At 43.1% G+C, this 12,460-nt stretch overlaps 1 protein-coding gene across 1 annotated transcript; it reads right to left on the reverse strand.

The window, feature by feature from the left end:
* Positions 1-1,406: 1,406 nt before the first annotated feature.
* On the reverse strand, positions 1,407-5,999 carry Gstk1 (glutathione S-transferase kappa 1). Its single transcript, XM_076832483.1, has 8 exons — positions 5,816-5,999; positions 5,246-5,327; positions 4,911-5,039; positions 4,527-4,627; positions 4,317-4,352; positions 2,455-2,571; positions 2,002-2,095; positions 1,407-1,725 (listed from the first exon to the last, which is right to left on the reverse strand). Exons 1-8 carry the CDS (start codon positions 5,885-5,887, stop codon positions 1,676-1,678), a joined length of 681 nt encoding a protein of 226 aa, XP_076688598.1. The 5' UTR covers positions 5,888-5,999; the 3' UTR covers positions 1,407-1,675.
* Positions 6,000-12,460: the final 6,461 nt, after the last annotated feature.

The following is a 12,460-nucleotide window of genomic DNA, read 5'->3' on the forward strand; positions in this document are numbered from 1 at the left end:
ACATACAAAATATATACTCCAAAGCCATGTCCCAATCCCTACCTCCTCCAGCGACAACTACCACTTCAGTTGCCACTGTTAGTCTCTATCAGAGGATTAATTCACTGATTAGGTTAAGGCTCACGTAACCCAATTATTTCTCCTCTGAACCTTCTTGCACTGTCTCACTCGGAAGCTTTTGAGGGACACCTCACATCCAAACCATAACAGTAGAAAAACATCACTGTTCAAATGGCAGTACATGAAGCTAGCTGCCCATTCCACTGCAGTGTATCATGTAAATGCTTTCCATGCCTTTATAATAAATTAGTGATATTTAAACAATTAAATGATATTTTAAAAATTCAAAAGGTGTGTGTCTGATCCAAGCCAAAGTTTTACTTTTCCCCAAGATTAAAGAGACTCTCTTAGCTGGATTAAGGGGATGGGACAATTAAGCAAAGGTCCAGTTGGCCTCCCAGCCTCTGCTGGCCTCTGGCCACCTTTCGGTGCTTCTACTTTTGCTTGTGCATAGGAATAGCAGTTGAATGAAACTCCTTCGAGAAGGAAAATGATGGGTAATGGGTGTCCAACACTTACTTCCACCCAGACTCCCACTACCACTCATCTGCCCTGCTTTCCCAACAGCAGCATTTCCGGCACTCTCCATTTGACTTTTGAACTTTGTAACTTCATCCTCCTCTCCTGCGACCTTGTAGTCTCCTCCTCCTTGCTACCTCCATCTCTGTTTTGCTTCTCTCCCTGACTCTCTTCCCTCTTCTTTGCTCCATTTATTCAGGAAGCATTTTCTCAGCATGTATGATGTGCTTACAGGATCAGCTACAGCCACAGAATATGTGAGATTTAGTGCAAAATGAAAAATCAGGACTGCATGTTAAAAATTATGAAGAATTTCAAGACAGTGACTGCAAGGATAAAGCCATTTGCAAGGCCATGTGAATGTGTAGGCTGCAAGCCTGTGAAGCTGGTCTGTGTGCATAGTACTGTGGGGATAAGGCAAAACATGGAGCATCACAAAATTATAATCTCATTACATCCTTTTTTTTTTTCTGACAGTACTTAGGTAACATTCTAATACCTTTAATTATGTTGCAAATAGTTGTGTGTATTTATAAGGCACAATGTGGTATTTTAATATAGTACATTATTCCATATCTTGGCAAACTGATTAGTTACAAAGTTTATGTGGCTTCGTCCTCTGTCCCTGACAGAGACAAATAGGCAACTGACTAAGGAAAGGAGGGGATTGTTTCCCCAGGTCAGCCCCACAACTGTCCAACAGGAGGCTAAAGAGCAGGGTGGGTTGTCCTGAAAGAGCTCTTTTTGCTCCACTTCTACAGTAGACAGGATGTGATTGTAGGACTGAGGGTATGGCAACACCACCAGCAGACTCAGACATAGAAAGGTTTTGCCTGATGGTATTAGGTTTATTTTGTGGGACAGCAGAATTTGGGGCTTTCATAAGGCACTTATAAAGCATAGAATGAAAGGTAACCACAGCTAAAGAGAGGCCCACTCCCCATTATCCCTGGGGACAGGTGTAAGAGAGCACCTTTGGGGCCACAGAGGAAACCCTGCCAGAGAGAGAAATCCAAGTCCAGTGCTCCAATAGTGTGGCAGGAGAGAGGTGTGACAACAGGCCTGCTTGTTGATACCGAGAGCCTGTGGGACAATCTTAAAGTCTGGCATTCAGGGTTGGAGGCACAGGGCCCATCCACTTCTCTCCTGCATGAAGAAAATCACAGATGTCTACATGCTATTTTCAAGTGAGTTGGCAGAAGAGGTTGGCCCACGGGGGTTTTCCAGAAAGCCAAAAGGCTTCCTTCTCTTCCATGGGGGGTGGTGGTGGCACCTCCCACCCCATTTGACCTTGAGCAGCACTGACTATCCAAGGCTTCCTATTGGATGTGCCAAGAATATTTTGCTCTGAACCCTTCTGTCTAGTCAACTGATATAACAGAAGTGGGGCTGGAATCAAAGGCTGCGGGAACTTGAACTTACCCAGCAGATATGCCAGCAACTCCATTCGGTCAGAGCCAAATAGCATGTGAGTTTGGCCTTCCACATGGGCCACGGTGACAGGCAGTCCAAAGGCCTGAGAAAGCAGTTAATAGTGCAGGGGGCAAGGTGGACCAGGTGTTTATTAGGCTGGGGTGGAAAGCTATAGTAACTTTTATTAGGGACCATAGAAGCAAAGCCACCAAACAAATGTTTGAAAAGAGGCTCCATGATGCAAGGCACCTTCTCTGCTTCTATAGCACAGAGGCTCTGAATTTCTCTCAACATGTTCCTTCCCCACCTATCTTGGGCTCAGGCAGAGGAAGAGAGGAAAGGATTGCCTGGGAGAGCTAAGAAAGACTCATGAGAGCAGGGGGCTTTTGGGTAGGAGCCCCATGCTCAGAGACTCTCAGGCTGTGCCTTCAGGATGGGGCTTGGGAACACACAATCACTCACCCCATATTTACAGGCCACCTCTGTGACCTCCTTGAGCTTCTTTTTCACCTCGGCTGTGGAGATCATCTCCAGAAGGCCTTGGGCTTGCTCTGCAGCTAGACCTGCCTTCTCTGCAGCCTGAGGGGACATGAGGGAATATAACTGTTGGCACTATGAAGGTGAAGCTCCATAGAAAATTCTGGTTGTTCTTTTTCTTCCTCCAAGCTTTCCTGGCAATGTCTTGACCCACCCATCAGTGGTGGTCAATCCTTGTCAAGAGAAACTCCTCTTTCTCTAAAATCTTAATAAAAGTGAAAAGAGCAGAGGGCACAGAGTCATAGTCACAGAAACTAAATGCCAGAGAGCATCTTAGAAATCAACTAATCCTACCTCTTCCCTTCAGGAATGAATTACAAATTACTAGCTCAGAGGCAGAGGCTGTTGGCAGCAACACTAGATTCCAAGTCCCTAGAATTTAAGTCCTGTCACCATGGCCCATGTGGTTCCTTCCTTTCTTAGATTTCCTGAATATCTCATGCTGCTTTTTTGTTTGTTTTGCAGTGCAGGGGATGGAAGCCTGGGCCTGAAGCGTGCTAGACAACTGCTCTACCACCAAGGTACACACTCACCTCTCATGCTGTTTTGAATTAGTGGCTGGATTCTAATTCCCATGGAACTACTCAGGACTCTGGAATAAGGTCATGGCTATAGCTATGTACTTGGCTTCAAGGGAATGATATCTTTAGGATTAAGTTTAAGGGTGGTTGTTAAGGTTTGGGATCAGTGATTCTTACCTCTTGAGCTGCACATTAAAATCTCCTGGGAGTTTTAAAAAAAAATTCTAATGTATAATCCATCCCCGAGACTCTATTGGAATTTCTGGGAATGGGGTGGCACTCAGTTGTTCTATATATTATTAATGTACTGCTTAGGTTGAGAAGCACTGCAACCTGACTTCACGAAGTCCATGCTAAAGACTCATCATCTTTGACAGGTTAAATAAGAGAATGTGTCCTGGACTGAACAAATGTTCAACAATAGGATAAGTAAACAGAAAGGTCACTGGGTGAAATGCTAGAGACAAATAACAACACCTTCAAAAAGTTAAGGTTGGAGCAGAAAGTGATTGTTAAGTAAAAAAAAGCAGGTTAAAAATATGCACATACTTTTCAGGAACAAAGAAAGACACCAGCAGATGTATTGACTGATCTTTGTTACATTTAACTGGTATGATTCACCACCATTTGTTAGGCATGAATATGCATCATCTATCTTCTGTAAGCTGGAGGAAAAATACTGTTCTGAATTTCCTGACTTAATCCTAAAGAACATTTTACTTTAAAGCCCCTGTGTCTGTCTGGCATCAATGCTTCGAGCTCTTCACTCAGTGTCTATATAATTCTGGCACTTGTCAGTTATCCCTTTTTGTCTTTTTAAAGTCTCCTGCTTTCTACTCTGCATGTATTGGGGTCCTTGGAGATTTGTGAATACTCCATCCTTCCCCATCTGGAATTCTAATACTGATCATCTCTTTCCCACTGACTTCTTTCATCAAATACATTATATCCACGGTTGCCCATTTTGCATTTCCTCTTGCAACCATGAGAATTTTTTGTGTTTTGGTGCAGATTGAACCCAGGGCCTCAAGCAGGCTAAGCACACATTCTACTACTGAGCTATACCCAGCCTCTGAGACATTCTTTTAAGAATTCTCCTCATTCCAGCTTTCTGGTAATTTGTTCCCTTAAACACAGATGCTCTTTCTCTCCAAACCACTAGGGCCTTTCCCATGCAGTATGAAAAATACTGTGTTCTTCCCTCTCAAGTGCCAGCTGTTCTCAGGTTCTCTACAATTGTACTAGGGATGGAGTCAGGGTACTCACAGCCAGGATGCTCTGGGGCTCTGAGATGTCTTGGTCCTAGGAAGAAGAGAATACTCAGCAGGAAGCAGTGTGGCAGGAGAGAGGTATGACAATAGGGAAGAGCATGATCAGAATTCAAGAAATGGGCCTCAAAAGGGTCAGATCCTCCAGAGTTCCTCCACCCCCCCCCCCCCCCGCACCCCCAGTGAATTCCCAGATTCCTGCCCTCACCCGTGACCAGACTCGCATCCATAGTTCCCTGGACACCTTCTCCAGCATCTCTGGGTTCTCCATTTTCACAGCAGTAAGGAATCGCATGGCAGATATACTTCCTGTGGGCAGAGGCATTCAGAGATAGGGCTCCTCTCCTTTGTATCAGGATGGAGGACCAGCTATTCTGATGTCCCCAAGGCTCTATCACCTGTAGCCTTTCACCAAGTTTCCCATGACCAACTTGCCCTGCTCAGTCTAAGTCCCCATGACCCTGCTCTGATCCTGAAGTTTCCCAAGGATGCTTCACTTAAGTTAGTCTGCGGAGTCCCTCCTTCCTGGCCCTTTGATCTCCAGCTGCTCTGCTCTCCACTTGATTCCCCACATGCAGCCCACTCTCATTACCTTTTTCAATAATTACAGAGGAGAAATCCTTGGGGAATCTGAGGGGAACCTGGAAGTGCTGTTTCAGGAGACTGAGTTCACTTTTCAAGTACTGTCCTTTGCGAGGAAGCAGAGCTGGGGGCTTGTTTCCTGGCAGTGGAGAATTGTACATGCTGAGAGAAGACCTAAGAGTCCCAGGCTTGGAGGATCCCTCCCTGGGTGAAGGGCAGAGGGTAAATTACTAGTTGCAGATGCCAAGATAAAGACTTGGTTGAGGGCAGCTCCTCCAGACCACTGAGATCAGCCCTCCTGCAACACCCCCGCCCAACCTACCCCAAATGCTTCTCCTTTCCTACCGCTGTCTTTCATGATTCCTGCAATGAGAGTAGGCTGCAACTGTAGCTTGATGTTCCAGATCTTCTGATACCTGCACAGGACCTACTGGTGCAGAGGAGGAGAGCCAGTGTGGACCACAGAAAAAGTGACATGCTGAAGGAAAGGGATGGGGCTGTCTCAGTGCAACCAACTAACGGGCAGAGCAATGGTGTTAAGGACACTGAATTGTTTGGTGATAAGATCAAAACACTCTCCAGTCCTAGAAATCGATTCCATGATCTTTGTTCCTGTGGATGGTTTCCATCCCGTTCTGCACTCCGCCAAGTTGACATCAGAGGCCCTGGCCTTCTTGATTATTTGGAGTTTGCCCCCGTTCTTTATCACTATTGTGGAAAGCAACTGTACCATCTTAGGAAATAAAGGCTCCACTTGGAAATAAGGACTGCGACTCTATTTAAAAGCTCACAGTAACCTTCGATCAGGTACGCTCTCTGTCCTAACCCCAAGGGCAGTTCCAGGAATTTTTGGAGGCCTCTGCTATGCGCTCGCGCTACCCCGTGCCCTCGCCCTTCAGGCTCTCCCACTGTCACCTCAAAGCACAGCCAGGAGTACGGAGACAGGACGTCGTAGAAGAGCTCCAGGGTGCGCGGCACGGGCCCCATGCTGCAGCGAAGGAGACCAAAAGCAAGGCGGACCGCAGCTGGAGTAAAGGCTGCGAAAGAGCACCCTTGCTCCTTGGCCGCAGGCTCCGCCCGCTTTGCTTCCGGGCCCGCCCTTCGACCCGCCCACCGCGGTGGAGAGACGTTCCTGGGGCCCAATGGGGCGAATCGCGAAGGATTTCGCCTCGGCTTCGTGCTGAGTGCGCCCGAAGAAGACCCGCGCGAGAATTGAGAGGGGTGGGGCTGGCACCTGCAGTCTCCGCCCCGGTATGAGGTGGAGGCCGGGGCGCAGAGGGTGGTTTGAGACGTTTGTGGGGTCGCCCAATTACCTGTGCTCCTTTAGCAAACCACTAGACCCCTCAGAACCTCATTCCTACAGCAAATGGGATCTACTTAATGACTTAAGAGTTGTGAGAAATGAAGGCATGCCAATAAATGTTAGCTGTATATTGTAACATGGAAGTTGCATGAACATCTTAGGACTGGTATCTTGTAGAAGTTCCCCATACACATTTTCTTGTGTTACCTTTATCAAAAATTAGCACAATGGCTAGAACATAATTGACGACATAATAATCCTCCCTTATCCACCCTCCCAATACATTTCAAGATCCCCCAGGGAAATAACTGAACTCAAAGGTGCAGATTGAAGGTCACTGTGTGCTTTTAAATGTGCTTTTATATTTTAAAACCTGTTTTTTTCCTGTACAAACATAATTATGATTTTAATTTGTAACTTAGGCACAGAAATTAGCAGCAATAATAGAATAATCACAACAAAATACTGCACTAAAAGTATGTACTTTGAAATCATTATTAAGTAAAATAAGTATTACTTGAACTTAAGCACTTCAGTACTACAACCTAGATGGCTAAGTGACCAAGAGGTGGGTGATGTATACAGTGGGGATACCATGGACAAAGAAAGGAATGATTCTCATCAAAGCAGGAAAGGTGCATGATTTTATCAAGCTACTCAGAAAGACTGGCAATATAAAACTTATGAATTTTATTTGTTTCTGGATTTTCCCCTTAGTTTTTTTGGACACCGGTAGACTATGGCAGAAGTGAAACTCCAGAAAATGAAACTATGGATAAGAGAAGGAGGACTCTTCAGGCCCAATTAGCCCACCTAAGTGGCCTGGGAAAGAAAATATAATTATAGCTTCCAGAAGACCCCAGCAGATTTTGAGAATATAAATTGCAGAATTGAAACTCTGTGTGTCAAGAACCTGGTATCTTTGATCATAAGATCATTGAAAAGTTCACTAAATGAGCAGCAAAAAAATGAAGGGAATTTTTACATTCTTCTGAGTGTGTAAAAGAGAGACTAGTAGGGGATGAGGAAGACTCACTCATTATCCCACAGTAATTATCGGGACAATGGGGAATGATCTGCCCTATTTTTATCAGCAAACATGTCATATCTTAAATCGGAATTTCATGTACTGCATTGAAACAGCATTTTAAAAAAATCTCATTTAACTTTATTAAAATTATTTTGAACATTACTAATTTAGAAATTAGAGCACACACAGTAAAAATACAGCTTCTCATGTATTCATTAGCACATAACGACAGCCTATCAGATTCCAAAAAGCCAATCTTTACTTCTATATGAAATATGTTATAATTTGTGTCTGGAATGTCTTCCAAAGGTCCATGTGCTCAAAGTGTGGTAACTAGCTTAGCACTATTGAGAGGTGGTATTCTGAGTGCTGAGGAATATAAGCACCAGGCTAATTATTTGATATGGGAGTGAAAAAACAAAAAAAAAAGTTGCTCATTTTAGTCCTTTAGATATAAAACAAAGAATAGGATAACTGGGTCAAATGGTGGTTCCATTCCAAGTTTTTTTTTGAATCTCCATATTGCTTTCCAGAGTGGTTGCACCAGTTTGCAGTCCCAACAGCAATGTATTAGTGTACCTTTTCCCTCACATCCTCACCAATATTTATTGGTATTTGTATTCATTTTTTTTTTCTTTTTATTTTGTGGTGCTGGGGATTGAACCCAGGGCCTTGTGCATCTAGACAAGCACTCTACCAACTGAGCTACATCCCCAGCCTGTTACTTGTATTCTTGATAATTGCCATTCCGACTGGAGTGAGATGGAATCTCAGTGTAGTTTAATTTGCATTTCTGATTGCTAGAGATGTTGAACATTTTTTCATATATTTGATGACCAATCATGTTTCTTCTTCTGTGAAGTGCCTGTTAAGTTCCTTTGCCCATTTATTGATTGGATCATTTGTTTTTTGATGTTAAGTTTTTTGAATTCTTTGTATATCCTGTTGATTAATGCTCTTTCTGAGGTGCAGATGGCAAAGATTTTCTCCCATTCTGTAGGCTCTCTCAGTTCTTGATTATTTCCTTTGCTGTGAAGAAGTTTTTTAGTTTGATACCATCCCATTTACTGGTTCTTAATATACAGTGATGCAGCCATATCAATGTTTATAGCAGCTCAATTCACAATAGCTAAGCTATGGAACCAACCTAGGTGCCCTTCAACAAAAGAATGAATAAAGAAAATGTGGTATATATACACAATGGATTATTATATAGCCATAAAGAAGAATGAAATTATGGCATTTGCTGGTAAATGGATGGAACTGGAGACTATCATGCTAAGTGAAATAAGTCAATTCTCCCAAACCAAAGGCTAAATGTTCTCTCTGCTATGTGAATTCTAACACACAATAGGGCAGGGGAATAGAAGTTCATTGGATTAGACAAAGGGGAATGAATGGAAGGGGGAATGTGATTAGGAAAGACAGTAGAATGAATCAGTCATGACTTTCCTATGTATATGAATACATGACCAGTGTAACTCCTCATCATGTATAATCACAAGAATGGGATCCTATTTAGGATAAGTTATACTCCACATATGTATAATATGCCAAAATACACTCTACTATCATGCATACATAAAAACAATAAATAAAAAAAAATTTAAGTTGGTTGGCAAATTCAATATAAAGTGTGTGTGTGTGTATTGGAAGAGAGGGTTTAAGACAACAAGAATAAACCCAGGAACAGCTCTCCAGGGAAAGTGACCAAACGAAGAGTTGAATGGTAGGTGGGAGATAGACGGGTTCTCATTTTGTTCTCACATGGAGGACGGGAAAAGGAAGTCTCCAGGGTCTCCTAATCACACTCATCCCATTCCGGAGAGGTCCTCATGGCCCAGTCACCTCCCAAAACCCTCACTTCCTGATGCCAGCACCTGGGGAATGAGGATTTCAACATAACAAAATTTGGGGCAGGGGACACAAACATCCATGACAGAAAAAGTGTGTGTGTGGTGGGGGGAGCAGGTGAACATTCCACATAGAGCCAGCAACATGTGCAAAAACCCATTTCTGGGGTCTGGAGGAACTGACAAGGACTCTTCAGCTGCAGGACTTGGACAGGGCAGTACAGGAGATGAGGCTGGCCCCGGGGCAGGTAAAGGGTGGTCATGTGACAGAGTCTCTGGTTGAATGACCTCAAGCTTCATGATTTTATAAACATTTCACAGAAAAGAAGGAATTCCATTGCTTAAGTTGTTAGAAGTGCTTCCTGTGGAGCAGAAAAACATACAGGAACTGTTAGTAATGTATTCCTGTGATGAATCACACCACCACAAATATATATATATTTTATTTAGCAAACATACACAGAGTTTGCTACATTTAAGACACTGTTCCAAGTGCTTTGTAAATAACAATCTTATGAGATAGGTACTATTTTTTTTCAGCAGCTTTATTTCTTTATTGTGGTGCTGGGTATGGAGCCTAGGGTCTCATACATGCTAGAAAAGTGCTCTACCACTGAGCTACTTGTCCAGCCCTTTAGCAGCTGTATTTATTTGCTGTAAACACTTCCATTGTAGGTGTCCCATTCAGTGGATTTAAGTATACTGATACATTTGTGCAGCCTTCGCCACAATTTAATCTTAGGATATTTCCATCCTCCCCCAAATCCCCTGTGCCAGCTTGCATTCAATCCCACTCCCAGCCCCAGCCCCAGGAAACCACTGATCTGCTGTTTCTACAGATTTGCCTTTTGTAGCCATTTCATATAAATATATTTAAATTTCATCTATTAAATTTCACATAAATATACAGTCTTTTGCATCTGGCTTCTTTCATTTAGCAATAATGCTTTTGAAATTCACCAGTGTGGAAGCATGCACTAGTTGTTATTTATTTTTTTATTTACATTTTATTGGTGAAAAATATCCCATTGTATTAATGGACCTCATTTTATTCATCTACTAGCCAGAGGATGGACATTTTAGTGTTCTAGTTATTGACCCTTATGAACAATGCTGTGAATATTTGCATACAAATCTCGGTGTGGGCATGTTTTTATTTTTCTGGATAGATACCTAGGAGTGGGATTAGCAAGCAGATTTGATGATAGGTTTGTCTTAATTAAAAAACAACAAGAGATACACTTCTCCAAAGTCGATGTTCAGATAGTTAGCATCACCATCATCTCCACTTTATGGATGGGAAAATTATGAGAACTTAAAGCCTGTGAGTGGTGAGGGTGTGAACTGAATCTTTGAGATCCTGATTCAACTTCTGCCGATTTAACACAAAACTTTGGTGACCACTTCCTTTGTTTGGAATTTTCAATTTCTAAGAACAAATCTTCTCTTCTTCCCTCATCTCATCTTGGTTTCGGAAATGTTAAAGGATATGCCATTCAGTTCTGTCTTGAGGGTGGGGAATGTGCCTGTAGGAATTCCTGCTGTGTTTGTTTTCTTCTTTGGTCCCAAAGATTCCTATGCAAATTTCAGGCCACTTGAGAATTTTTATTTTCATGCTCTTTCCAGGAGGAAAATGAACAAACCTAGCAAGTGTTTTCCATTTGATCACTCTCCAGTGATCAAATCCCTCTTCTTGGATCAAGAACAATCTTCTTGGGGCAAAATAAAATAACATTCTAGGTGCTGACTTAGTGTGGTTTCTTTCCAGTGCAGCAGCTGGTGGCCTGTGGTGCTCTTGCCAAGGACAGCATGTGGGCTGACTGTCAGGGGCCCATAAAACCAGTTGCTCAAAGGACATTTTGCCTCTGGCTGGTAATTACCTCCTTGTGATTTTAAAGGTTGCACCAGCCACCTTCTGCTTTCAAGATTTGAGCAGATTACCATGCTCACATCCTCATTTTGCTGAGGACTGCAGAAGAGTGAGGCAGCTCCACTCTCCATGTTCTGAACAACGCAGCCAGGAAATACATTTTCAGGCCTTTAGCTCAACTTCCACGTGACCCATGGATGATATGCAGGGGAACTGCTTTTGCAGAGACAGGGCTACCTGCAGAGAAGGCTCAGGCAAGGGTAAGGTTACTAAGGTTACGTGCAGAGGCCCCACTGGGGTCTTTGAGTCTCAGGTTTTATATTCTTAGGGCCTGGGTGTTTTTTAGGTGTCCAGACTCTGAGAGTATAACTTGCCACAAATTACACAGACTAGGAAGACAACTGGGATCCTGACTCGGGCTCCAAATCTTAAGCTGTGAATCATGCTGCTCCCAAGATTCTTGCTCTCCAGAACGCCTTTGTGAGTCTCCAGGCTAGCCGTAGGACCCTCTCTTGTGTTTGCCATCTGTGCCTTCTCTTATGACAGACCTTATCACATTATATTGAAATTGTCAGCATCCTCCACTGTACTGTAAACTTGGGTAGGGAGGATGATAGGCATGTGTGTTATTGACCTGTAGTACAGAGTTCGGTTATTCATGCTCTTTAATTCACAGCTCATATGATACAGGTCCATACCCTTTTAAAAATCTTTTCCTTTACACTGTGATACCCCACTCATATTATTATCAATAACAACAAAGACACAGGCATAGTTTAAGCATCTTATATTAGCTCAGTCGGTCCTTCAAGGGTCCCATAAAGTAGTTGCCATGATTAGCTCCCATTTTTCAGACAATGGAACTGATTTATAGAGACATTAAGGAATTTGTACATGGTGACAGAGTGAGTTGGTGGCAGGGCCAGGATCTGAATTCAAGTGGTCCCTCTCTGGAAGCCATACTTCTACCTTCTATACTGTACCATGACACAGGTGCTGTTGCGTGTGATTGGTGACAACCTTGGGCATAATCATTACCTCCTAAAATGCATTGTGAGGAGCTTTCTGTAAATACAGTTGGCACTGGACTGCAGGTCTTGTTCTGCCTCTTGACACTTTCACCTCATTGCTATTGACACATTTAGCTCACTGTTTCTGACTGTTATGTCCTATTTTATCCTGGCCATGAGCCCATCAACCCATCCTCCTGATCTGGGTGGGAGGATTTCAACTCACTTCCTCCACAAAGAACAATACAAGGAGATCCCCTCATAAACCTGTGCTGGATTTTCTTCTGGGAGCGCATTCAGGAGGGGATCTCTGAGTTAAGATCTATGTGAATACATTATTTCACCAGTGCCATAGTTCTGGCAGCAACTTATCAGCACTGGTGAAATAATGTATTCACATAGATCTTAATTAATTAATTTTTATGTAGTGCTGAGGATCGATCCCAGTGCCTCACAATCCCAGTCCACTTTTGGGATTTAGTATAGTAAGTCAT

Source organism: Callospermophilus lateralis, chromosome 1 (genome assembly GCF_048772815.1).
Source record: "Callospermophilus lateralis isolate mCalLat2 chromosome 1, mCalLat2.hap1, whole genome shotgun sequence".
Classification (NCBI taxonomy): domain Eukaryota; kingdom Metazoa; phylum Chordata; class Mammalia; order Rodentia; family Sciuridae; genus Callospermophilus; species Callospermophilus lateralis.